The sequence below is a fragment of the Polypterus senegalus genome, chromosome 9, assembly GCF_016835505.1.
Source record: "Polypterus senegalus isolate Bchr_013 chromosome 9, ASM1683550v1, whole genome shotgun sequence".
In the NCBI taxonomy this organism is placed as follows: domain Eukaryota; kingdom Metazoa; phylum Chordata; class Cladistia; order Polypteriformes; family Polypteridae; genus Polypterus; species Polypterus senegalus.
In genome coordinates this window covers 168455314-168482897 of record NC_053162.1, presented here as the reverse complement: position 1 = coordinate 168482897, position 27584 = coordinate 168455314, and the positions used below count along the sequence as shown (strand labels likewise).

Below are 27584 nucleotides of genomic sequence, written 5' to 3'. Positions count from 1 at the left end.
GTAGTCGACAGGAGGGTGAAGTCCTGGACTTAACATCACCAGATGTAGCCTCAATCCCCCACAAGACCCCACATCTGGGGTTTCTATTGTAAAACTAGCAGTGCACTGTCAGAAAACTACAAACTGACCCTGGGGTGATACTCGGTGAAGCCCATGTCACTTTATGGGACTTCTTGTCATTGGGTATGTCAGACTTGCAAACTGAAGTTGCTGATCTTGTCGCCGGACCACACAAGTTTAAAAATCAAGGGCATGTCACATTTAGTGACTGCTGCTGACCTTCCACCCAGGCAAACCCGCCCCTTTTTACTGATAGCCAATAGCATGCTGCCTGACAGAGGTGGTGCTGTATAAAGAGTTAACAAGATGCAATATCGGGCCCCTTGTTTTACCCATTATATTATGGCACATAAAACACGAGACATGGCACAGACAACCTTCTCTTCTGTTTGTGAGGCCCTAAACTCCCGCATCCCCCCTTAATTCCTCATGGCTGGCAGTCTACTGAATTTCCAGAATAGCCCCCACTGGTTGTGCAGCTCTCACGGCTAAAGACAAAATCAGACCTGTCAGATTTAGCAGGAGCGAGTCACTGGGTATGTCAGACTACACAAAAAAGACATAAATCGTTTGCAACAAGTGCAGAATGCAGCTGCTAGGATCCTAACTAGGAAAAGAAAATCCGAGCACATCTCTCCAGTTTTGATGTCACTACACTGGTTACCTGTGTCATTCAGAATTGACTTTAAAATTCTGCTTATGGTTTATAAAGCCTTAAATAATCTCGCCCCATCTTATATATCGGAATGTCTGACACGTTATATTCCAAATCGTAACCTCAGATCCTCAAATGAGTGTCTCCTTAGAATTCCAAGAGCTAAACTTAAAAGAAGTGGTGAGGCGGGCGGCCTTCTGCTGCTATGCACCTAAAATCTGGAATAGCCTGCCAATAGGAATTCACCAGGCTGATACGGTGGAGCACTTTAAAAAACTGCTGAAAACACTTTACTTTAACATGGCCTTCTCATAACTTCACTGTAATCAAAACCCTCTTTATAACCAACTCATTATAATAACTATTCATGATGGATCTAAAATCTGTACTAACCTCTACTCTCTCTTCTGTTTCCTTTTCCGGTGTCCTTTTTGGTGGTGGCACAAGCCACCATCTACTCAAAGTACCGTGATGTTCCAACAATGATGGATAGATTAAAAGCGAGAAGTCTGTATGACCATCAACATCAAGTGACTCCGTGAGAACCCTAACTACAAAGAGGACTGTTTCATTTATGTTAGGTAGAATGCCCAGAGGGGACTGGGTGGTCTCGTGGTCTGGAACCCCTGCAGATTTTTTTTTTCTCCAGCCGTCTGGAGTTTTTCTGTTTTTTTCTGTCCACCCTGGCCATCGGACCTTACTCCTTTTCTATGTTAACTAATGTTGTCTTATTTTAATTTCATATTTTGTCTTTATTTTTCTTTTCTTCATTATGTAAAGCACTTTGAGCTACTTTTTGTATGAAAATGCGCTATATAAATAAATGTTGTTGTTGTTGTTGACTACACGACTGCCGCCCACACGCTAAGGTTATGTGAAGGAAGGCTACAATTGAAAATTGCTGGAAAAGTCATCAGATGTGACAAAAAGAAAGTGAGATGAAAGCTTACAGTACTTCAGAATTAGTCACAGAAGGGATAAGGACAAGCAAACACCGTCATTAGCAACACAGAGTCATCAAAACACTTGCTACCCCTTGGAAGCCTTTAGACTCAACTCATTTTTGGCCAAAGCAGTATCCATCCACTTGAAGGGGATTAGAGGCTGTCCCACCAACAGACAATACGGGGCGGACTCATACCCAACACCAACAACCCGGCCAACTTGGAAGTGGACAGCCCACCCAAACCTGTACATCTATGGGTGGGAGGGAGAAACTGGAATGCCAGGAGCAAAACTTTACAACCACAGTTACACCTTGATGACTACAAAAATATCACATCTTGGTGTGAAGAGAAAATCCAGCAAAGGCACTTTGGGCACCTAACAGAGACCTCAAATTTCTAAACCAAAAAAATAAAATCAAATGAGCCCAAGGGCGTAATAAGAAAAGGAGACCCTCCTCTTGGTGGAGACGATTTCTAAAAACTGAACTCTAATATGACACAATCTGACGACAAATTTCAAAGTGGTGACAGAACATCTCATGCATGGGACCCCATAATTTAGAAAACAGACCCACAAATCTGCTGGCACGCGTTTCCTTTCTGTAGTTCGGCTTCCCCATAACTCCTTCACTATCCTTTAGAGACGTCGCTCCTTCGCCTCTCTTTTTTTTTTTTTGTTTGTCACTTTGCACCTTCTCCCCAGTCTTCTCCATGTACATCTTCCTCAGTTGTGCTCTTTCTTCTCCTACCTTCTTTGAAGTGAGTCTGGGTCTCCTCCATGTATCTCCAGTTTCATAAGCAGAGCCAATTTTCCTTGTACCTTCTCTCCACACATTTTGGGTCTCCTCCACGTGCCTCTTTTCTCATCACTATAGCGGCCTGTCCAAGATATGTCTCTACCATACCACAGTAAGTATGCTCACCTCAGAACACCGGTGCTCCTCAAAATGTTTCCACTTTCTAAATCCACCAGTCCATTTTCCTTCTACCTTTTCTCCTGATACGTCTGGGGCCTCATGTATATAAAACGGTGTGTATGCACAGAAGTGTTGCGTAAGAATGTTTCCACGTTCAAATCGTGATGTATAAAACCTAAACTTGGTGTAAAGCCACACGCATTTCCACGGTAGCTCATTCCCTGTTGTACGCAAGTTCTCCGCTCGGTTTTGCAGACTGGCGTCACCCCGCGTCAAAGCAGTGCTACTGTTCCTGTTTGGTATATCTTTCTTTTTCAGATCCACATCCCTGACGTGGCTTTATAAATACACTGAAATTAACTGCATATTGTTTATTAGTTTAATGCATCTGATTGTAATTAACCTGTAACAATATAATGGTCCAGGGAATGGTCAAAATATTCTAAATACCATAGCTGCTTTAGCGTTGTTACTCTCACTTCACCTTCTTCTTCTTCTTCTTCTTTCACCTGCTCCCGTTAGGAGTTGCCACAGCAGATCATCTTTTTCTATATTGCTCTCACTGCACCACTTGGAGTATTTATATCACTGTATCTGAGTTATCAATCACAGCTGTACAGCAGCTGATCGGAAAGAGAATTATCAATTGTGATGGATGGCCGGCTTCATATTCCGGCACTCACCCCCAGGCCACCAGGAGGAGCTCTCCCGAGAGCATGGACGGGTCCCGAGTTCCAGCAGGGCCTCATGGACTATGTAGTTTTTATGCGCAGCCCTGCTGGATAACTTGGAGACCACTGGGAGTCGCTGTCGGGAGGCCAGTAGACTCATTTGTGCACTATGACCCAGAAGTTCGTCACATGAAGAGCGACGGGCTTCCGGGGTGAAGGAAAAGGACTATTTACCCTGACCCGGAAGGAATAAGGACTTGTGGACTGTTGGCCAGGAACACTTCCGTGTCAGGGACTATAAAAGGACTGTGGGAGCTCCCAGACGGCGAGCTGAGGATTGGTATTGTGATTATTGATTTATTATTGGAGTATTGTGTATTGGTTAATGAAGAGTGTGGAGTGGAGGGTGCTTGGTGCACGTAATTCTTATAATAAAACAAAGAATTGTAGCACTTTTACCTGGTGTTTGGCGTGGTACCTGAGGGTTCAAGGGAGCACTAGCGCCCCCTACTGTGACACAGTATACAGCATCAAGCACACGCTGCCTCAGCCATGCTTCCTATTTGAACTGTTTCTCACACGGCAAACGCTTCAAACCTTTCCTGTACGGACCTCACGGTTCAGAAACAGTTTCATCCCAAGAGCTCTAAACGCGATCAATCAGTCCATCAATTGCTCCTTATATTACACAACTTGAGCCACGTTATGAAGCGCGTATTTACATATGATGTCGATATCATTAATATGAAATGCAGCAAAATATGTTTATTATATTATACAGATAAAACTTTAACTTTATTTAAATAATCTATTTTGTTAATAATTAAACATGTGAGGACACGGTGTCGCTGCGCTAGCAAGGATCTGGTGCTCCGCTCAAGATCGTTCCTGCCTAACACTGTATGCTTCACTGGGACTGGCGTGAAGGATAGAATAATTAAACATGTACTACGAAGATAATTCAATGTTCCTTAAACGTTTTGAAGAATCGGCATTATTCAGTGCATTACAGCGCTGATTGTGTGGCGATCGGTTACTTGGAGAAAGAAAAGGAAGGACAGGAATTGGAGGTTAGTACATTTGAAAGAGACAGTACTGCAGGGGCGGCCTTAGGCATGTGCAAACTGTGCACCTGCACAGGGCTGCCAAATCCCAGGGGGCGCCACGCCAATATATATTGAATATAAAACAGAAAGAGAAAATAACGACACAGCTAAAAATGCAGCGACAAACTTCGGCAATAGTTAAACGCTTGTGTCATGAGCATGAGGCGGCTATGGAGTATCCACAACGGACGTGGCCATCCACCGTGCATAAGATACCATATTGACATGGCGGGCGAAGGAGCCACCAATTCTTTCTCTGCCCAGGGTCGCCACGAGCCTAGAGCCACCCCTGAGTACTGCTGCAATAAATTATTTTATCGAACGTCGCACACAATCACTGCATCACCGTGTTCCCATGTTTAATAGCGTGCTTTAACTCCAATCATCATGAAAATGATATCACATAAACATTTCAGTATTTTAATTATTTAGAGAGCTGTAATATCACGAATGTAATGGATTCTGTGTCCTGTCGGAGGAAGAGAAAGCCCATTTAAGAAGCACGTAGTGATTCACACACATAGAGCACATAGAAGATCAAATACAAAAAGCATTTAATGTGCCACTTGGTTACTGGTTAATTAAACGATTTTAAGATGAAGGTTATGATGTTCTACTTTAATGACAAAATAAACTACGTGATTAAAGTGAAAATTTCTCTGTACCCTAATAAGCTGGTGTGGTGGTTCTTTCACTTGCTATCTTCCTTGACATGAATTTTTGTCTCCTCCAGGTATCTCCACTCTAATGGAAGTACAGTACACACTGACCATTGTCCTTGTTCCTTCTCTCCAGTCCCTTTCTAATCGCTATATTCCATCTCACACAAGACCCTTCTGTATTAAGTGTGCCGGTGTCCCCTAAACGTCTCGACGTTCCATCTCCACCAGTCCATTGTTCTCATGTAGCTTCTCTCCAGCCACTTTGGCCCTCTTTTCTAATCCCTCAGTCTCACTTTGGTCCTCAGTTTGTAGTTTCACCCATTTCTCTCCAGTCACAATGGGTCTCCTCTAAACATCTTGACTTTCCGTGTCCACCAGTCCACTGTCCTTGTACCTTCTCTCCTTGTCCTTTTGGTCTCCTCCAGGTACTTTTCTAGTCATTCCATCATGATTCTCTTCTCTTTTCTTCTCTTCTCTCCTCCAGCCAGTTTGGTCCTTTCTCTTGCTATCTTCCTTGACATGAGTTTGTGTCATCTCCAGGTATCTCCACTCTAATGGAAGTACACACTGACCGTTATCCTTGTTCCTTCTCTCCAGTCACTTTGGGCCCACAGCCCCTTTCTAATCGCTATATTCTATCTAACACGAGACCCTTCTGTATTAAATGTGCCGGTGTCCCCTAAACGCCTTTATGTTCCATCTCCACCACTCCATTGTTCTTGTGCAGCTTCTCTCCAATCACTTTCGCCCTCTTTTCTAATCCCTCAGTCTCTCTTTGGTCCTCAGTTTGCAGTTCCACCCATTTTTCTCCAGTCACATTAGGTCTCCTTTAAACATCTCGACATTCCGCGTCCACCAGTCTATCGTCCTTGTACCTTCTCTCCAGTCACTTTAGGTGTCCTCAGTGAATCTCCTTTTCAAATCACTTATGATCCATCCACCATGCTTCTATTCTGTTATCATTTTTCTCTCCAGTCACATTAGGTCTCCTCTAAACGTCTCGACTTTCCGTGTCCACCAGTCCACTGTCCTTGTACCTCTTCCCCTTGTCCTTTTGGTCTCATCCATGTACTTTTCTAGTCATTCCATCACGATTCTCTTCTCTTCTCCACTCTCCTCTTTGTGCCTTCCATTAAGTGACTTAGGGTCTCCTCCACATGCCTCCCCTCCCATAATTGAGACTGACCTCTCCTCGCACCTTCTCTCCGGTCCCTTTTTCCTTCTCCACTTCGGTCAGTCCTCTCACAGCCTCCCGTCCAGGCAGTTTGGGTTGTCGGTTTCTCTCATAAGTCGTCTCCATCCCATTCCACTGAACTTCTTCAGTCAGTTTTGTTTCCTTCATGCCGCCTGTATGATGAAGTCTTATAATCACAAAGTGTACAACCTCAGGACCACCCCTGGACCCCACATGAGCACAGCGAGCGTGGGCTCCGACAGCGAGGACGCCCAACTTAGGAGCTGCGGGTTCTGTTTGTAAATGTGAATAAAAGCTCAACGTGCCCAGCGGCTCAGCCTGATTAGTGAAGCTCATGGGACACATCAACACGAGCACCGACATGTGTGCACGCGTGAACACACACCAACACACTCAGTGATCAAACAGGTGACCACACACAGCCAGAAACACTCTCAAGCTGGCACTCCCTCACTGGCAATCAAACATGTGCCCACACAAATGCCCACATCCATACGTACACACTCAGTGTGGACACATCGAAATGCACACCACACACAAATGAGGACGTCCATGTTCGAATCAGCACACACACACACACACACTGATAATCACACAAATACACAGAATGTGTGTGCACTCATATAGCGGCATCACAGTCAGTGTGCACACACACTCACATACACTTAAAATTACACACACACACACACACACACACACACAAACACCTGCATCCATAAAAACTCAATGTGTTCAAAGATATGCACACAATAAAGCATGAATGTGTAACACCTACACCTATAACCACTCAGTAATTACACACACACACAAACGCACACTGAAACATTTCATAAGTACACTCATGTTCAAGCAGGCATGCACACCAATGCATAAACGTACACACACCGAGCATGCACAAGCACGTCCACCGACAATGAACACACACTCACTAAAACACACGCCTACACTCAAATGCACACACTCATACATGATCGGTGTGTATAGAGATGTGAACACACACACACACACACTGCCAATAAAGCATGAGCATGCAAATAACACATACACTAACTTAAGGTATACACACTGGCACACGCACAAAAACACACACAGAGTCAACATCCATGCACACTCAGCGTGTACACAGACAGGCACACTCTCATGACAATAAAGCATGAGCACGTAACCAGCACATACTGCACACCTGTCCTAACTCTAATGTACACACCACAAACACACACACTGACATTCGACACACACACACTCATAAATGCATTTAATGAGCACCCCCATGGTCAAGCTCTCTCGCACACATACACAAATACATACTCAATGTGCACACACACATGCACACATATCCACATGGCAGTCCACTCAGCGTGTACAGCGTGATAGACACACTCTCACTAGCAATAGGGCATGAACATGTACCCAGCACGTCCACCTGCACCCACTCATATCGAATGAGCTCCTGCAGGTGTACGTACAAATGCAAGCAGCCACACACACGCAATGTGCACAAGCATGTCGGAGCGCTGACACACACACACAAACACACACACCAATGAATGTAATGAGCTCATCAGCAGGACACACACACAGACGCGCTCTGTGAGTACCCCCGTGTCCGCGCACCCACACACGCCGCGCGTGCACACACGACCACGCGGGAAGCCCCGTCTTTGGCGCTCACGGACTTCACGCCTGCCGGGTTTGCGTGTCTGCGGTGGGGGAGGGGGTGGTCGCGTCCACCACGGGTCCATATGGCTAATTTTCAACCCAACTCACATCAACGCGCTGCCTGCTGATGCAGAGCCCAGCGGCCCCCATGGCTGAGCTTATGACGCACTCAGAATTGAACCATACTGGCCACGCCGCTGTAAAACAAAAAGAAAGGAAAGAGAAATAAAACAAAATAAAATTAAATCCCCAAATCCCCTCAGATGGACGCGGCGCGAGCTGAAAACACAAGCGGGCAGCAAATCTGCGGCGGTCACAGGATAAGAGGGCTGGCAGATTACATGCATATCAAGTGGCAATAATGCAGGAGATTACACTGGCACGCTGGCACCTGCTCGCTGACGCCTTCCTACACGGGACGCGTGTCAGCCGCCCCCCAACCAACCTCCCCCTCCACCCCCTCGTCGGCGGCCACGCTGCAGCAGCAACATCAGCAGCTCACACCGCACTAACCTGGTAGCCATTAAGGAGTGATGGAAGGGGATCTGCCGTGCGGAGCTTCATTCATCCAGTGAGGAGGAGGAGGAAGAGGACACGAAGGAAGGGGAAGAAGCATCTGCAGCCCAACGGCCACCCCAGATGAGGCGCCGGTCATCACCGCGCCGGCCAGACCCCTGTCCTTGTCGCGCCCGTGGAGGGCTGCTGCTGTCCTCCTTTATCTTTTTCTTTCTTTCTTTTTATCCTGATCGTTCTCTGGCTCGCCAGTTCACACGGTCGCACGCCGCCGAGACATGCGCGTGCACACAGGCGCGCACACGCACACTCAGTCAGTCAGTCAGTGTGCTCGCTCGGACGGCTGCTTTACATAACACCTCCTGCTCGCTTCGTAAATTATTCATGACTGTCATGAAAGGAGGGGCTGACATCACTGCTTGGCAGGACGCCCTACCTACTTAGTTGCCCCCTTGCCCTTCCGCCAGGCTCTCTTTCCGCTAGCACCCCAATTGTTGGTCCCATAGACCACATGTAGCCCCTGGTTTTGAGTTTTTCTTGAATTCTTCCCCCTTCTGCTACTTTATTCATTAAATGGCCGTCTGCGTTCTTAAACTTTGCAGGATGGTCTCAGTGGCCGATTTCCCTTTGCGGACTCAAACCGATGCCAGGCAGGTGATCTGAGACAGGGATGGTCAGACAAAGTAAGTGTAAGCGTGAAGACGACCACAGACAGAGAGACAGAGAGCGGCGCCAGCATCAAGTCTAGCGCCCTCTAAAGGATCGGTCACAGTCATACAATGCAGACTTGAGGCTGAGCCTGAGTGGAAATAGAGGGGTCTCGGCTCAGGGTGACTTGTGAAGGTTGACTTTAAACCAGACCCTTGGTCTTAATCTTAATGAAATGAATCCCCCATGTTTTTTTCAGCCCTGCGGTGGGCTGGCGCTCTGCCTGAGGTTTGTTTCCTGCCTTGAGCCCTGTGTTGGCATGGGATTGGCTCCAGCAGACCCCCATGACCCTGTACTTAGGATATAGCGGGTTGGATAATGGATGGATGGATGGATGTTTTTTTTTAAGTTTTAGCACTTTGTTTTTAATTTATTTTTAGGATGGGGGTAATCGCTAAGCCCTTGAACTCAAATGTGACTTTAGTTTTCTGATTTAAATCTTACTTTTATGGTGGTATAAACTGGGCCACACCACCAACACCTCAAAATAGGCAATCCACCTGAAGCTAAGCATGTTTGGGTCCAGCCAGCAGTACTTAGATGGGAAAGCTTGGGTTGCTCTGTTGGTGAGGCCATCTGGGGTGGTGCTAACCCTGTGGTCCGTGTGAGGACCCCAGTGCCCCAGTGCAGTGATGGAGAGATTATGTGCTTTACAAATGGTGTCTGCCTCGAAATGAGACATAAAACTAAGGTGCCAACTCTATGTGATCATAAAATATTCCTAAGCATATTTCGACAAGAGTAGAACATACCCTTGATGTCCTAGTTAAATTGCCCACCATGGCCTCATCTATTACAGCCCCCTAACAGTCCCTTGTCCCTTATTGGCTAACTATCTCTTTCACCCCTTCACCATCTAACTTGTGGTGAGCGGACTGGCACAAGAATGGCTGCCGCCACACCATCCAGGTGGATTCCTCATGTTGGTGGTGGTAGAATTAACCGATTGTCCATGTAAAGTGCTATATAAATGTATCCATCTATCTAACTTATTTACAATTGCCACTGTTTTGTCTTCCCATCGTTAGGGCAGCTCCAGTGTTGTCACTGGTAGACAATGGGATTGACACACAAGGCGTGTCGCATATACAAGGAGTGATCAAAAACTATGGTGAATGTTTAACGTATTACAGTAAAAGATGCATTGCCATTAATCCCACTCACTTTGGACACACGTATCCCATCGTTCTTGCCACTTTCTCTTTTGTGAGGGTCTTCAGTTGTGCTGTCGTGGCTGCCTCGACGTCCTGCGTGTCAATCAAGGTCCAACATCAAGGTAGTGTCTGACGTATTTGCTTTCATTAATTATGTACATGTTGGTCACGTTATCCTGTTTATTTCTTTTGTGTCTGTTGTGATGGGTGGCCATGGCCATGACCTGGCCAGGATGCCAACTCTATGGAAGGTCCAGTGGAGAGAGAGAGAGAGCATCGACAAGGCACTACATTAGAGGGCAGCTGTCCTATGGCACCATGGATTCCCGTAGGGCATGCTGGGAGTTGGAGTTGGGCACAGCCCTGTTGGGTTCCATGGGGGCTCCTTCTCTGGGCTCTCACACCACACCTGGGAGTGCTTCCAGGTAACACTGATGAAAAGGGGCCGCCTCACTCCACACGGGGAGTCAAGAGTCTGGAGGAAGCCTGCCAGAGAGGGAGTGAAGGCGCAAGGACGAAACAAGGAAGAGAGAAGGAAGATAGGAAGGAAAGGCTGACTTCTTGTTTTGTGCTTTCGAACGGTGACACTGTTTGGGAACGAGACAAAAAGTGTCCCGTACCCCCATAGGAATAAAGGAGTCTGGTGTGCTGAACATGGCTTCAGTGTCAGGTGTATTTTGTGTTGCTCTCCAGTGCCCATAAGGAAGTGTGGGTGGAGTCCAAAGAGGTGTGGCCACCATGATGTCACTGCCGAAGGACCGCCCCTCTGTTTTTATATCAGAGGCCACTTTGGTTTTGTAGTCTCTGGATTTTTTTTTACTTCTGTCTTTGATTTACAATTACTGGATGTGTTTGTCGTGTTTCGCCTCTTTAGGTAAACGTTTGTCCTTTTTGATCTTTTTGATTGTTTTCAAACTAATCCTTTTTTTTTAATAAGGAATCATTGTTGACTTGTTTTCATTTTGATGGTTTCCCTTTGTTTTGTGAGACATTTTGGTATGTTTAAGGTATCTGTAAACATTAAAAGCCTTTTCCCCATTTCTGGGGCCTGGACATGCTGAAGCCCGCTAGTGGAGTTTGGGGTCAGGCTGCCTATTTCTGGGCCCTGGTCTGATTTATGGCTCTTTCAGAGGCTCACACTTTTTCTAAATTTTAAAGAAGGCAGATCACAACAATTGTTACAATAGTGGCGTCACTCACAATGTGAAATCTTTAATACACTCAGCGGCCACTTTATTAGGTACTCCGTTCAAGTGCTGGTCGTCAGCCAATCACATGGCAGAAGCTTACTGCATTGCGGCCTGCAGACATTGTCAAGACGACCGAAGTTCAAACCGAGCACCAGAATGGCGAGGAGAGGGGATTGAAGGTGGCCTGGTTGTTGGTGCCAGTTGGTGCTGATCTACTGAGATTATCAAGTCACAGTCCGAAAAGGGGAAAATATCCAGTGAGTGGCACTTCTCTGGGCAATAATGCCTTGTTAATACCAGAGGGCACAGGAGAATGGGCAGACTGGTTTGAGCTGACAGAAAAGCAACAGTAACTCAAATGAGCACTCGTTACAAGTGAGGTGTGCAGAAGAGCATCTCACAACATGGCGAACGTTGAAGCAGGTGGGCTACAGTAGCAGGAGACCACAGCGGGTGCCACTCCTGTCAGCTAAGAACAGGCAACTGAGGTTACAATTCACACGGGCTCACTAAAACTGAACAACTGAAAACTGGAAAGAAACGTCACCTGATCTGATGAGGCTCGATGTCTGCTGTGATGGTGGGGTCAGAAGTTGGCGTCACCAACACGAACGCATGGATTCATCCTGCCTTGTATCAAGAGTTCAGGCTGCTGGTGGTGATGGTGTAATGGTGTCTGTGATATTTTCTTGTCACACTTTGGGACCCTTATGAGTACCAAATGAGCATCGTTTAAATGGCACAGCCCTGTGAGTATTGCTGCTTATGACGTCCATCCCTTTATGACCCCATCTTCTGATGGCCACTTCCAGCAGGATACCAAGCCACATCACATCATCTCAAACTGTTTTTTTGAACCTGACAATGAGTTCACTGCCCCACAGTTCCCAGATCTCAGTCCAGTAGATCACCTTAGGGATGTGGCGGAACGGGAGATTCACATTATGGATGTGCAGCCAACAAATCTGCAGCCACTGAACAATGCCATCGTGTCAATATGGACTAAGGACCTTGTTGAATGCCACAAAGAATTACAGCAGCTCTGAAAGTAAAAAGGGGGTCCAACCCGGCAATAGCAAGGCGTATCAAATAAAATGGCCGGTGAATGTATATCACCCATTGTGAATCATGCCTGTGATATATCCATCCATCCATTTTCTAACCCGCTGAATCCGAACACAGGGGTCTGCTGGAGCCAATCCCAGCCAACACAGGGCACAAGGCAGGAACCAATCCTGGACAGGGTGCCAACCCACCGCAGGACACTCACAAACACACCCACACACCAAGCACACACTAGGGCCAATTTAGAGTCACCAATCCACCTAACCTGCATGTCTTTGGACTGTGGGAGGAAACCGGAGCACCCGGAGGAAACCCACGCAGACACGGGAGAACATGCAAACTCCACGCAGGGAGGACCGGGAAGCGAACCCGGGTCTCCTAACTGCGAGGCAGCAGCACTACCACTGCGCCACCGTGCTGCCCCCTGTGATATATTCCACCTATTAATCTTTTTCATTTGACTCAAATAAAAGCTAAAATTATTTCGCTGTGGGCACAAATACATTGAAACATGATACCTAAGAAGTGAAGCATCAAATCCAAGACTTTTTCAAATTCCCAAAACAGAAATGCAGGGTCTCGACTGAGAGACCCCCTTCTGGTACATAGCATTAGATGACGATTTTCACAAGACACTGACTGCAGACTACCAGGCTTCATTTCAAGCTCTTTGCCCCCTGCAGTAACAGCGAAATCTCAACAAACGCAGCAGATAGATGGACGGACGGAGCCCTTTCGACTAATCTCTCCAGCTCCGCCACTCACACGCTAGAGGGCGCTGTTTCTCGCCTTTTCATCAATGGAGGCGAACGATTTACCAGCCGCTTCTGTTCAGATATTTGTAAAGAAAAAAAAAACATCCAGCGCGCCATCTAGCGAACTTCTAAAGTAATGCACTTTGGTTTACAAATACAGTACTTAGAAGGAGAAACAAATTCTCAATTGTAAAACGCAGATTGTGATACTCGCCATCGAGGTTTCAATAAAATTTTAGTACGATATAATGAGCCCACACTTAATTAAAACTAAGCCAAGCTTTCTATAATGACTTTTACAGCACACCCACGCTTTACTTTGCATGTTCTTTCATAGACAGCTGCTTAAAACAATATATGTAGTAATTAAAATGTATTTTATATAGCACCTTTCAGTAAAGAAATAAGACTTGAGAAAAATGTGGTCTAGTGTGGCTTTCAAAGAACATAATTCCAAACCCTAAGGCCCTCTTGTTCAATTTAAATACGGATTCCCACAGCACAATCAGGTTTGCTTTAAACAGCCCTTTGCACTAAACCAGGGGTCCCCAACTCCGATCCTGGAGGGCCGCAGTGGCTGCAGGTTTTCATTCTAACTATCTTCTTAATTGGTGACTAGTTTTGCTACTGATGAACTTCATTTAAGTGATTTGCTATTTTAGACTGAGACCCTTTAAATCAGGGATGTGCAATGCCGGTGGTCCTGGAGGGCTGCAGTGTCTTTGGGGTTTTGTTCCAACCCAATTGCTTCATGACAAATCATTCATTGCTTATGAGGCACTTATGGCTCAAGTGACATGTTTCTGCTTCATGTTGGTGGGCTTGCTTGTTAAGATTTTAAAACATTAGTTGCTTATTTTCCCCTTAAACATCTGTAGTCATTGTTTAAACTTCCCCTTACAAGCAATAAGATGCAAATGACAAAGGAGGCAGCAGTTCTCTTGCTTGTCTCCATTTCCACCCGTGTGGATTCATCAGGCACTATCTTTAATAAAGTCCTCAGAAGCAAACTGAAGAACTGACAAGTGTTTGAAAATCTGTTTTAGGCTTCAGATCACTTGGATGATACATATATCATTAGAAAGGAAAAAGAAATCCATGATTTAAAAATGAACTGAGATGGCAAGAGGGAAAACACCCACAAGCCAATCAGGTCTGTTATTGGTGAGGATGGCTTCTAATTAAGCAGCTGGGTCGGAACAAAAACCTGCAGTTCCAGGATCGGAGTCGGCGACCCCGACTCTAAACACTAAAGAAGTGCAACTTACTTTATACAGCAGCTGAACAAAACCAGGCTGACATCCACACCTTTCAAAGCAGGCCACACAAAACCCTCAGTGCCTCCTTTTTATTTGACACCTTAGTCAAAGGATAAGTGTCTGTGTATCTGTATGTCCGTCTGGTTGCTATGTCTCTGTCATCCCAACAGATGGCACATCACAGACATTTGTAGTGACAAAATGCATCGCAGATGTCATTCTGACAGATGGCGCATCACAAATATTTCTAGTGATAAAATGTATTATTGATTGCATTTGTCATTCCAACACATGGCGCATCACAAACATTTCTAGTGATAAAATGCATTATTGCATTTGTCATTCCAACACATGGCACATTACAAACATTTCTAGTGATAAAATGTATTGCATTTGTCATTCCAACAGATGAGGCATCACAAACATTAATGCTGCTTTTATGAATCCCATAACAAATGGCACATAACAGACACATGTATTACTTGGTACACTGCAAACGTTAACGCTGAAGTCTATGGTGATTACTTAAATTTCAAAATATTGTAGATGGGTAGCACAGCTCGTTCATATTTTATTTCCGCGATATCTGCTTTGCAATCATTCCTTCGTTCTTTGCTTGTACAGATTTAAAGCAAAAGGAGAGGAGAAGTGAAGGTCTAAGTAAGGCACAAACTGGTGTGTTGTACCAAAACAATATTATCTTATAGTTATAAAAAGTATTGGCACAACCTGGCATTTGTCATTCCAGCAGATGGTACATCACAAACATTTATAATAACGCATTTTATTACTACAAATGTTTGTGATGCGCCATCTGTTGGAATGACCAAAACAATGCATTTTACGATTACTACAGTGCATTACAAAATACATTTCAATAGATGGCATGGTCTGCATTGATCACTTCGATTTCAACCCATCTCAGCTGGGCAGCTCAGCTGGTATATCAGGCTTATTAGAGCACAAACAGGCATTAATTTACAGCGTCCTCCACAGAAACCTACTCCAAACAGTAAAAAAGCAGTGTAATAATCCAGACTCGCTCATGTGGCACCTTTCACAAAAGAAATAAAACTTGAGGCAACCTTGGTTTGTTGCGGCACACCATATCAAGCCCCCAAATCCTGATTAAACGGAGGAAGCGATTTTCACAAAACAATCAGCTTTCGGTTTCTTCTACACACTCAGACAATTTCAGAAGTGACGCCTCCTTTGCACAGCTCAGACAAGCAGCTTTCATTTGTATAGCGCCTTTCAAACCAAGCAGCACCGAGACCTCAACACCAACAGAGTTTACATTACAGGGCACTTTTTTTAATTCAATGTGGGCAAAATCTACAAGCTGCTCAACGCAACAAACAACAAAGTAACACCCAAAGTGGGCTTTGTGTAGATCTTCAGTGAAGACTAATACACAAGGGATGCCACGTGGGCACTGGAGCTGAACCGAGATCCGTACCAGGCCGGGAAACCCTTGGTATGGAAGGACAGAGGAAGACAGTTTGTGCAGGGCATCGTCTCCCCCAAAACTTTAGGTGGCAGCCCCTCCAGGTTACGGTAACACCACGGATTCCCACAGGGCACATTGGGAACTGAAGTTCATTGGTTCAGCCCTGTTGGGTTCTGTGGGTACAACCAGGGAGTGCCGAGTGGACTAGTTAGCCCTGCTTTGTTGGGCCCCAACCTCACCCAGAAGGACCCCCAAAGCTGCAGTTTTGTGACACCAGAAATACTTCTGGGTTTTGTATAACAGAGTCAGATTGGAGAAGGGGAGGAGGAGGAAGGTGATGAAGCTAGCTGAGAGGAGCAGAGGAAGAGTTACTGAGAGTGGAAGAAACAGCGTGATGTGGGAAACATTTACTGTAAGAGTTTCACACAATAGAAACCTCATTGTTTCATTGGAACTTCTGTGGGGGGAATCTGGTGAGAGGGCGGCACGGTGGCGCAGTGGTAGCGCTGCTGCCTCGCAGTTAGGTGGCCCAGGTTCGCTTCCTGGGTCCTCCCTGCATGGAGTTTGCATGTTCTCCCGGTGTCTGCGTGGGGTTCCTCCGGGTGCTCCGGTTTCCTCCCACAATCCAAAGACATGCAGGATAGGTGGATTGGCAATTCTAAATTGGCCCCAGTGTGTGCTTGGGGTGTGTGTATGTGTGTTTGTGTGTGTCCTGCGGTGGGTTGGCACCCTGCCCGGGACTGGTTCCTGCCTTGTGCCCTGTGTTGGCTGGGATTGGCTCCAGCGCCTGTGTTTGGATTCAGCGGGTTGAACAATGGATGGATGGAATCTGGTGAGCTGCAGCGCCCCCTGGGGACCCCAAAGAATACATTCAGCTAAATTCATAAAGTGCCTTTCACAGAAACCATTTCAGTGTCGCTTCGACCCCTTCTAAAGTATTCACCACCATGAGTGCCCGTCTTGATACATAACAAGGAGCCACCAACAGAAATCGTCCGGAGAATGTTTTCAGTAAAGAACGATAAAAAAGGAATGACATGTATCTGTATTTATAAAGTGCCTTACACATGAAACCAAACCAGCCGAGCTTCAGCATGGCATTCAACACAAAAGCCTCATCACCTCTGACCACACAGAGTCTCCTTCATGATGCTTTCTAAGATGTCCAGAGCAGGAACAGTCAAGCCAAGCTTTGCTTTCGCAGTTCTCCGAGAATAACTTGAATGGAGAGATGAAGAGCGTCACATACCATAAGAATGGCATTGAATTGTACAAAAGACCTTTACGGCATTGTGGCGTATTGTCAGTTTCATACAAAACCACTTCACATCCTAAGGCCGACACTGCAAACCGATTGAGCCCTCAGAAAGCGGGAGGTCAGGGTGTGGCATGTAGGTGGGTGCAGAACTGGCTCAGGCACACAAAGCAGAGGCTGATGGTGTAAGGAACCTGAGCAGAGCCGGCTGACATGAAGAGTGGTGGTCAGCAGGGGGCAGTGCTGGGGCCGCTGCTATTTTTAATATATATATATACAGTATATATAAATGACTTGGGATAGGAAAATAAGTAACAAGCTGGTCCTGGATCTTCCCTGGGTGGCATTTGCATGTTCTCGCTGTGTCTGTGTGGGTTTCTTCTAGGGGGTCCAGTGTCCCTCCACAGCCCAGAGACATGTAGGATGGATGAATTAGTGATGCTAAACTGGACCGTGTGTGTGTGCGTGTTCACCCAGTGATAGACTAGTACCCTGTCCAGGGTTTGATCTTGCCTCTTCCTATGCCAAGGCTGTTTTAACATATGGGCACTGGCTGTGGGCCCACAATGTTTCTGATGCCAATGTATGTTTCTGTTTTGCTATCAAAACTGAGCGGGTTAGAAAACAATGGATGAGTGCCTTTCATGTCTATCTATTATATAGTGCCTTTCATGTCCATAAATTATAAAGTGCTTTTCATATCCATCCATTATATAGTGCCTTTTATGTCTATCTATTATAGAGTGCCTTTCATGTCCATCTGTCTATTTTATTTGCAGTAGTACTTGCTAGGGAAGCTAACATAACATTATCATTTATTTATCTTGTTCAGGAACACAGGAGGCCACAGCCTATCCTGGCATCACTGGGGTCAAAGCAGGAGCCAACCCTGAACAGGGTGCCAGTCCACAACAGGCATTTTCAGAGTCACCCGCTAACTGGACCCCCTCACTCGAGCACAATAGAGCCACGCAGGGATGGCAGAGGCCAAAGTCATGGAGCTGAAGGACTGCAGGCGTTCCTGACCATGGGAACCGTTGCCTAGCAACAAAAGATGCAGCTTGCGGTCAAGGGGCTTGGCTGCATCGTGTCTGCTGGCACCATATACATTATGTGGGGGTCTGTACTGCATGCAGCAGGAAGCAGCACATGTCAGAGGTGGCTTAGCTGTAGCACCTGCTGTATCTTTAAGGCACCTTTTATAAAGAAACAGGCAAAGCCATTGTAGCACCTCGATTCCAGGGTCAGGTGACCTTAACAGAGGACCCATCGCTCAGACGGGTCCACAGGTGAGGGTGTAGACTGGCCACTAAGCTGACTTAGCTCCCACTTTACCACTATGCTCCAGTGCCAGTGCCGCTGCCTCAGTTCTCTACCCTCACTTCCTTACAAGACCTCCAAGAACCTCGAGCTGCTCCATTTAGGCACTCCCTGCCACCTTAGCTGCCAATTCATTCATTCATCGGATATTTTAGAGGCAGTCCTACATCTTGGCATAGCTGCTCTTTACAGGACTCTCCCTGGTCTGATGCCAGTCACCACAAGCAGAAGGTGCCAATGATGTCACCGGGTGATCATTTTCAACAGCCTCTCCATTGTTTGCTTATGCTGAGCTCAGCACCCAAAAGCCTCCTGCGGAACACAAAGCCAGCAAGGAATCCCCGGTGCTGCATGCTGCCCAGCATTCACCCGCTGTCACGGTAACAGGATGAGGAACACGGGGCAGGCTGGCTTCATGAGATTGGGTCACGTGGCCAGTAGGGGCTTCTTAATGGAGATAGCACAACGAAAAGGGAAACGTTATTTGCAGAAGAGCACTGCCCACCAGGAAAGGGGGCACAGCCATCAGTGTTACACAAAAACCCATCAACTACAGGAAAAGAGAACAGCAGGAAATGAGGCAAGAGGAAGAGACAGAGATGGGCACAGCACCAGGCATCACAAGGTGTCTGTGGGCAATGCCAGTATATCTATTACATAGTGCCTTTTATGTCTATCTATGATATAGTGCCTCTCTTATACATCTAATATATGGTGCCTTTTATGTCTCTCTATGATATAGTGCCTTCCATATCTAATTATTATATAGCGCCTTTCATATCCATCTATTATATAGCGCCTTTCATATCTATCTATTCTATAGCACCTTTCATATCCATCTATTATATAGCATCTTTTCTATCCATCTATTATATAGCGCCTTTCATATCCATCTATTCTATAGCGCCTTTCATATCCATCTATTATATAGCATCTTTTCTGTCTATGTATGATATAGTGCTTTTCATACCCATCTATCTATTTCATTTGCAGTAGTACCTGCTAGGAAAGTTAACATAAGATTATGTCTGTGGGCAATGCCAGTATGATAGCAGTGCAGGGTCAGCCTTTACAGTCATATCTGTGTCAGCATGTGCCAGATTGTGGATAGTGCCAGGCTCTGTTTTTGTGGACATGTGTGACCGAGTCTTAAGATGGCATGGCAGGTCTATCGATAGTGAACCAAATACGTCAGTATATGTGCGTATGCCCGAAAAGTAACATCCTTGGGTAAGGAGGCCAAAATCCAGATGTTAACTAGAAGTCATAATGGCACAATGCATACAGGAGTGTATACGAGTGTGGCAGGCTAATGGTGAATGAGCAGTGTACACGTGTACATGGACAAAAGGAGCTTCCAGTGTGAGATACTAAGTAGGAAGGAGAGTGAACACGTGAGACTGTGTACTAGTAGTCAACAGAGTGTTAGAAGTTGTGCCTTGTGTCTGTACATTTGTATATGTGTGTGCATACAGCACGTGCCAGGCTGTGAGTAGGTACTCTGCCAGAGTGAGCCATGTCAAAACTGGAAAGGGCACACATGACTGAGTGCTGGCAGTTACTGTCATGTGTACAGAGAACCTCTGAGTTGTGTATGTACATACTGTACGTGTCAGGGAGTTTGTGAGCATCTACACATGGATAAAAAAAAGTGGAAAGTGCACAAGTGACAGCGTACTAGACATGGCACTGGTGTTTGTCACTTTAAGCTCCACCATTTGTATGAAAGTGCTATATACATACATTAAGGTTGCTGTTGTCACTTGTACCAAGTGTAGTGAAATTTTTTCTTGCTGGTCTTCCCAGCACATAATAATAATAATAATAATAATAATAATAATAAGAAGAAGAAGAAGAAGAAGAAGAAGAAGAAGAAGAAGAATACATTTTATTTAAATAGCGCCTTTCCCACGCTAAAGGTGCTTTGTCACCAGTCTACAGTGCCATGCTCAATAAAAACATACTAAATAAGTTCTTCCCAAAGTCAAATCAATTATGTGTGTGTGTGTTTAAGTACCCAACAGTGAGACACAATGAGTTGGAGCAGGTATGCCTACTTGTAAATTGAGTGCCTAGAAGTATGCCCATAGCAGTGGGTGTAACACTGCTTAGTGTGTGTGTTAGAGAGGACAACCATACTGGCACCTGACATGTGTGTGAGTACATATCAGAGACACCTGTGTGTACATATAGAGGTACGTGAATGTCTGCCAAACATACCAGTGTGTGCCAAGTGGGCATGCATACCCACCACAGTGTATGTGTAGCAGACACGCCATGAGTGTTTCAGAGAATGTGCCAAAGGGACCTGCCAGAGAAGGCAGGAAAAGCCCACTAGTGTGGCCAGTGTGTGTGTGTGTGTGTGTGTGTGTGTGTGTGTGTGTGTGTCAGAGCAAGCTGGAATACCCCATCATATAACACAGCTCTGGATCTGATAGTGGGCACACAGGGAACAGGCAATAATGGCACACAATGAATGCATGTGAGTATGTGGGCTTATGCTTGAATGTCTGCCCACATCAGAGTGTGCCAAGTGGGCAGGCAGCACCTGGCACTGCATCTGGGAAACAGACCCACAAGTAGACCCTATGAGTGAGCGCCTGAGGTGGTATACAGTGCTGCACCTGTGTATGTCTTACTGCAGCTGGGTCGCTGCCAGTGTATGTAGATGTGGCCACGCCAATGTGGGCTCAATGGGCATGCATATCTGGCACTGTGTGTGTTTAACAGACTATGGGCAGGATGGCATGTAATACAGGAGTGTGGACACAAGGGGGTGTCACAGCCTCCAAACCCCAGGCACAAGTCCTGGTTTCAACTAGACTTTTTCAGGGGCGTCTTCATGCCAATCATGTCCTTACACTCTTCCTCCTCCATTCCTCGTCAGGTGAGGTTTGTCCTCCTCCTCTCCCAAGTCCAGCTCACCTGGGTGAGGCAGAGTGGCTCCTTTTATGCCGGACCCCCAAGGATTTCCGGGGGCACATCCGGGTGAGGCAGAACCTCCTTCTGTCAGCATCCACCCAATGAGGGGGAGGGGGACACATGGCCCGGGGGTGTCAGTCTCTCCCTGTTCTTCTGCTATCCGAGCCTCTCTGCAAGAAAAGGGGACAGTTGCCTTCCTGGCCATGATGTCTGTCCATCTGATCTGTCCATCCAGAGAAGAGCAGTGGGGACCGATCCTTTCAATTTGGGGTCTCCAGGCAATATGATGACCTCCTAGCCAGCTATGGAAATGCCATTCATCATCAGCCAGGATGCCAGTCCGTTTGTTACAGGGGGCAAACATATGAGGACATTTAACAAATACAAGGGGCTCTTGTTAGCATGTGCCAGAGGGGACAACTGTGTGTATTTCATGTATGTGTGGTAAACAGGCAAGTAAAGCCCCACCAGTGTGGGCACACATACCCGCTCCAAGGATGTACAGTATACCATATCAAAGTTGGTGTAAGAGGGCACAGCATACCTGCCTTGGGTGATACACATTGAAGACACAGAATTACTCCATGTGAGTACGTGTGACAGTGGTGTGTATGTGTCCATGTCTCTAAGGGTGTGCCACATAGGCAAGCAATGCCACACCAGTGTGGGCACACATACCCATTCCAAGGATTCATGTACAGTTTGCTATATCAAACTTGATGTCAAAGGGCACAGTAAATCTGACCTGGCACACATACCAGACACACCATGGCTCCATGTGAGTGTATGTCAGGCACATGTGAATGAGGGCAGGAATGTCCGAACCATGTGCCCCTTTGAGTGTGTGCCATACCCACATCTCCCATGTGACTGCATGTCAAAGGCCAATCAATGACTTTGTGCCTAGCAGAAGGGACAGGGACATTTGTGTCTGTGAAAGAGGACAGCTATGCCCATACCTGCTATTAAAGCTTATTTACCACAGCTAGTGACTGCTCACCTGTACCCTTTAAATCTGCCCAAACCAAACATTTCACCACCACAATGACTTTCTTAAAAGTTATTCTAAAACCCACCAGGCCATCCCTGGTAGACGTAATATTGCTGATCGGAATCCCATCAGGGCCCCAGGTCTGCCATTTGAACACCAATCTCAGACTGGCATGCAGTTGTCAGGGTGTGAACAGTACACCAGCTGCAATTTTTTTTTTTATTGCCAGGGTCCAGGCCTAGTTGCGCGCCCGGCCGAGTCAGTGACCACCGAGTGACTGAGCCTTCTCTTCCCCCTCCCCTCCACCACCCCACCGCCGTCGTCGCTCTCTTACCAGGCAAGCTTGAAGCCCTTCATTAGTGCAGGAAGGGTCCGGCTGCAGCTGCTGCATCCTCTCCCCATTCAAGATGGCCAGGCATCCCATGACATGTCGGGTGGGAGTGACGGCAGGTAAATCCCAACTGGCCCTGGTACCCCATGCGAAGGGTCGCATCAAGGCAGGAGGGGGATGGAGGGGGGCTGCTGGTGCTAGCGGTGGGTGCCGCGTTTAGCCGTGGCTCCCTGCTGGCGCACCGCTAGATCTGCGCACACGTCCACAGCCCTGCAGCAGCTGCTCGTCTGAGCGCCTTCTCTCCACCGGCGCGCACTGAGCATGCTCGGCTGGCAGCGCGTGCGCGCACTCGCGCACCCGCACACACAGACAAACACACGCACACGCACACGCACACGCGCACGAGCTAGCTCGCTAGCTCTCTCGGCGGTCCCGGCTTCCGCTGCCGCATTGAGCATACCAAAGAGCCAGTCGTCAGACATCATGATCACACACGCGCCCTCCGGCCCTCGCGGGCCCTTTCTCTTTTGTTTTTGTTTTTTTTTTTTGTCCATTTGGTCCAAACAGCTTTGGGGGGGTGAGGGACTTCGGGGGAGAGCTGACGTGGGAGGAGACAGAGAAAGAGAGAGAGAGAGAAAGAGAGAGAGAGACTCGTGTCAGCTTCAATCAGCCAAGGCAGCTGGGACTTTAATCTCTTAATACACAAGCCAGTGGGGTCAGGGGGGCCGCCGTGTCCATCACATCTTTCATAATCTGTTGAGCTTGAGGGGTCCATATGTGGTAGTTGAACCTTCAAAGGGTCTAGATTGTCCTGTGCCTGGTCCATCTGGGGAGGTCTGGCGGCCATGTCCGACTTGAACAATGTGCCCACGTTGCTCCCATACCACTGGATTTCCAGTTGGGTCAGCAGCCCAGTTCTGTCCTAAAGCAGTCCACCCACGTCTCATAGATCACTGTAAGGGAATTGTATAAGACCACTTTGATAAGTGGATCCACCTCCCCACAGCCAAATGAGTTCCTATTATAAAGCCCCTCATCTAGCGCCTTTCGTCTTTGATATAGCACCCCACTTTAACATTAGCAAGAATAAATAGAACTGAATTTTACAGATGGGTCCACAACTTAAAGGTCACTCTATGTGTGGACTGACCTGGAAGCCCTTGGGTTCAGTGGGAGATTATCAGGTGGACCTTGTAATGGATAAGGCACTGGAAACCTGATAATGGATAAGGCACTGGAAACCTGATAATCTCCTCATGGTAAGGGTAACACCCTTGTACCCGCTGGTTCTTAAAACACAAAAATGAAGTCAGAACACATCTTAGAGTGTGTGGACCAGAGGGGGCGCTCTAGCTCCCCAAACCAGACACAGACAGGCTCAGACACTGGTATAAAAAGCACTAAAGAGTTTTATATTTGTGGGGAAAGCTTCCCCTGTAAGTGTTCCTCACCACACAACCACAAGTACAATCACAGAATGAAATACACAGACATAAAACACTATGTCTTCTTCTTCTTCTCTTTCTCTCTCTGTGCCTCCTTCGCTCGCAACTCTTTCTCCTGGGATGATGCCAGTGGCCTTCTTTTATCCTATACCCAGTACTTGCAGGGGGCAGTTGGCATGGTCTCTCAGCACTTCTGGGCGAGGTGGAAGTTCAGCAGTCCGCTCAGTGCCCCCTAGCATTAACTCATGAGCCCAACAAGACTGAGCCACCAAACTCCAACTCCCAGCATGCCCTGTGGGAATGTGAGGTACCTCTGTAACCCAGGGGGGCTGCCACTTACCGATGCCCAGTGCACACTCTCTCCCCTAGTCCTTCCATTATGAAGGCATCTCGGCCAATCACCACAAATAGACTAAGTGGTCGGTTGATGTGAATAGAGCTCAGTGGATAGAGACCACTGGTCCCAGTGAGATTGTCCAAGACCTTGATGGAACTCAATTGAGACCAACAGAGTTTAGGTCATGGTGACCATTGGTGTTAGACAGGTGCACCTCAGAATGTCCAGGTCAGTGTAAGTGAAGATTACATGATGGTGTTGCTATTGGGCAATGACCACAAATTTACAATTTATAATTGGAGTGACCAGGAGCTCAACATGAAAAGCGAGTGGAGATCAATATGGTGGGAGCTCAGCTCATACTGACCAGCAGTTTGCAGCTCAACACATCCAGGAGGTTAGCATCAGTCCACATTACATACGGCGATTTTACTGCTCACTGACTTACAGTGGTCACTATGACATCACTCATCCAAAACTAGAATCTATATGACAGGAGCCCTCCTCCAAATGACAATTGGTCAGTATTAGATGGGCCAAAACTCAGACCACCCAGGAGGTCAGCACAAGTGCATCTCCGCTCAAGGTGAGTGCGTTGACCAGACATTTAAGTGTCAGAGGCACAAAGTCAAGACTGACCGAGATGTCCACGTTAAACCACATTTTTGTACATTAATGATGGTCAGTAGAATAGGAGATGACCTGCAGGTCTGGAGAGGTGACCGGCAGGTTAACAACTAAGGAGCTAAGTTTCAGATGAGCAGCATGGGTCCAAGTGACCAGGAGGTCACTTTCACGGGGGATTACATTCAAAAGAAATGACAAGAAGCTCAGCATGACAAAAACATATACAATTATTAACAGGCCACCAGCAAAGGGATGGACATCAGAATGACCAGAAGATCAAAATAAATGAATGACCAGAAATTTAAGCACAAGGTGCAACTTCGATAACTTGTGGGAAAAGTCAGTGTAGATCAACAGGATTTCAGTAAAAGTGACCAGCGGTTACACAGATATAGCTCAGAATGTCCAGAGGTCAGCAAAAAGTGAAGATCAACAATGACCACCACTGGCCAGTGCAAAAGTCAGGCAAGCAATGATGCCCAGGACGACAACACTGTTAAGGAGAAATCTGCAATAATAGGAGCTCTGCTTATAGTGACCACTGCTCAGTGCTAGAGGGCCACAGCTCAGGATGCCCAGGCGGTAGGCTAAGAGTGATGCACCAATTCAAGCACCCAGTCAAGAGTGACCAGGAAGACAAAATGAGACCCCTTAACCGTAAATTAAAGGGAAGTTAACATCAAAGAGGGTCAGCTGAGAGTGACCAGCGATTTCAGAGAGGTGCCACTCAGGGTGTTAAATTGTAAGAAGCTTAGAATGAAATGTTACCAAGGAAGCAGCTCAGGTCAAAGTGTCCAGAATGTCAGTCCTACGGGGTGGGGATCTAGGGGTCAGTCCTCTGGGTGGGGGGTCAGTCAGACTAAACCATATAAAGTGATTAGTGGAGATCAGAATGACCAGACGGACATCAGCAGGGGTTGCCCAGGTCACCAGTTTTGATCACGCTAGACACACAAGACCACCCATCTTAATGCTGGAGTGGCCTGGATGGCCATTAGTGCTGCTGCACATGAGATTTGGGTGGATGTGAACGGACACTGGTTCAGAAATGGCGGGCTGGTTTGAGAGTTGGCAGTGATAACATGGTTAAGATTTTGTGACCAAGGGCTGGACTGAGAATGACCAGTGCTTGGTCAAGAGTGACCAGGGGCCACACTGATGAGTCTCGGTGCTGCTGACACATTACTCAGTTATTCTAGAGACCTTCAGGCTGAAGCGAATTGTGACACCAGCAGTCTATGTGTGGTGGACAGTTGTGTCCTCAAGTTCTTTTGATTTGGTGGAGCTGGTCAGCAGGACTTATGAAAACAGGGGGCTAGTTTGAGATCTGGTGGGTGATAAAAATGAGGTGGACTGAAATAGAAAGGCTGGACCAAAAAACTCTAAAGGACCACCTGCACCTTTATTGACTGACCCGTCTTAACACGGACCACCACAAGGCAGGTGTAACCCAGCAATGCAAAAGATGGACGGGGCCAGGTGCAGAGGCGGGGTCAGGAGGTGGAGTCCTGAGCTAGACCTAATGACAGAAACCAGGAAGTCCTAAGGATAAACATGAGAACCATTTGGCTTGAAGTGACATGGAGGACATTGTGGCTGGGTTCGGAATGACCAAGAGGGATCAGGAGCCACCCTGATGATTCTCGCTTCTGCCAGCAAAGATTCAGGCATGACAGGAACCATGTGGCCATGTGTGGTGGACAGTTGTGTTCCTAAGTGCAGTGGACATATGCCTCAAAAAAAAGCCATGGCCAGTGCCAAGCTCCCAGAGTTTTAAAAATGACTCAGTAATGGAGAGAGTTTAGTCTTCTCCATTCTTTCTTGGCGCAGCCATGGGATTGTTTTTCAGTTGAAGATGACCAGTGCTGCATGAGCATGATGACCAGTCCCACACAAACCCAAACGAAGGGGATGCAGGAAGAGCCAGGGCCAAGATGGCAAGCCACTCTCCTTAAAGAAGAATGGGTCCGAATGCCTGAGCAGAGGGTCGAGGATGCCATGATGTGGCTGGCCGCTGACCTCCACATGAAGTGTCGGTGCATCTAGCTTTTGAAAGGACCCATCACTTGTCCTGCTGGCATCTTCAGCGTGGCAGGCTATGCCAACTGCAGGACGCTGATGTTCATCCCTCCCACACTCTCTCTCTCACTCTGTCTCTGATTTGCTGTAGTGACCAGTGGCTGTGGTCACCCTTTGCTTGGTGAAGGAATTCCTGATCATACTTGCATTCTAAGTAGCTTGACATTTTATATAGCGCCTTTCAAAAGTAGAATGTGTACACACATCAGAAATCCAAAGACTGAGCAGTGTATGCTGCCGGCTTATTTATAGGTGCCATTGTCAGATGTCCACCTTAAAATAGCACCTTTCATCCTGGTCTGAGGGCACAA

The 27584-nt window shown here is 46.8% G+C and overlaps 1 protein-coding gene across 10 annotated transcripts in view; it reads right to left on the bottom strand.

The window, feature by feature from the left end:
- gramd1ba (GRAM domain containing 1Ba) overlaps positions 1 to 27584 on the bottom strand; it is a 325749-nt gene that overhangs the window by 80846 nt on the left and 217319 nt on the right. The window contains exon 1 of one of the 10 annotated variants that reach the window (XM_039764181.1): positions 22789 to 25147. The exons of 8 other annotated variants lie outside the window; for them this stretch is intronic. In XM_039764181.1, coding sequence (XP_039620115.1) covers positions 22789 to 22856 — 68 coding nt within the window. In that variant the 5' untranslated portion in view covers positions 22857 to 25147. Of the gene's footprint in view, positions 1 to 8385; positions 9215 to 22788; positions 25148 to 27584 lie in introns of those variants that run through there. One more of the 10 variants, XM_039764182.1, reaches the window with a different exon arrangement.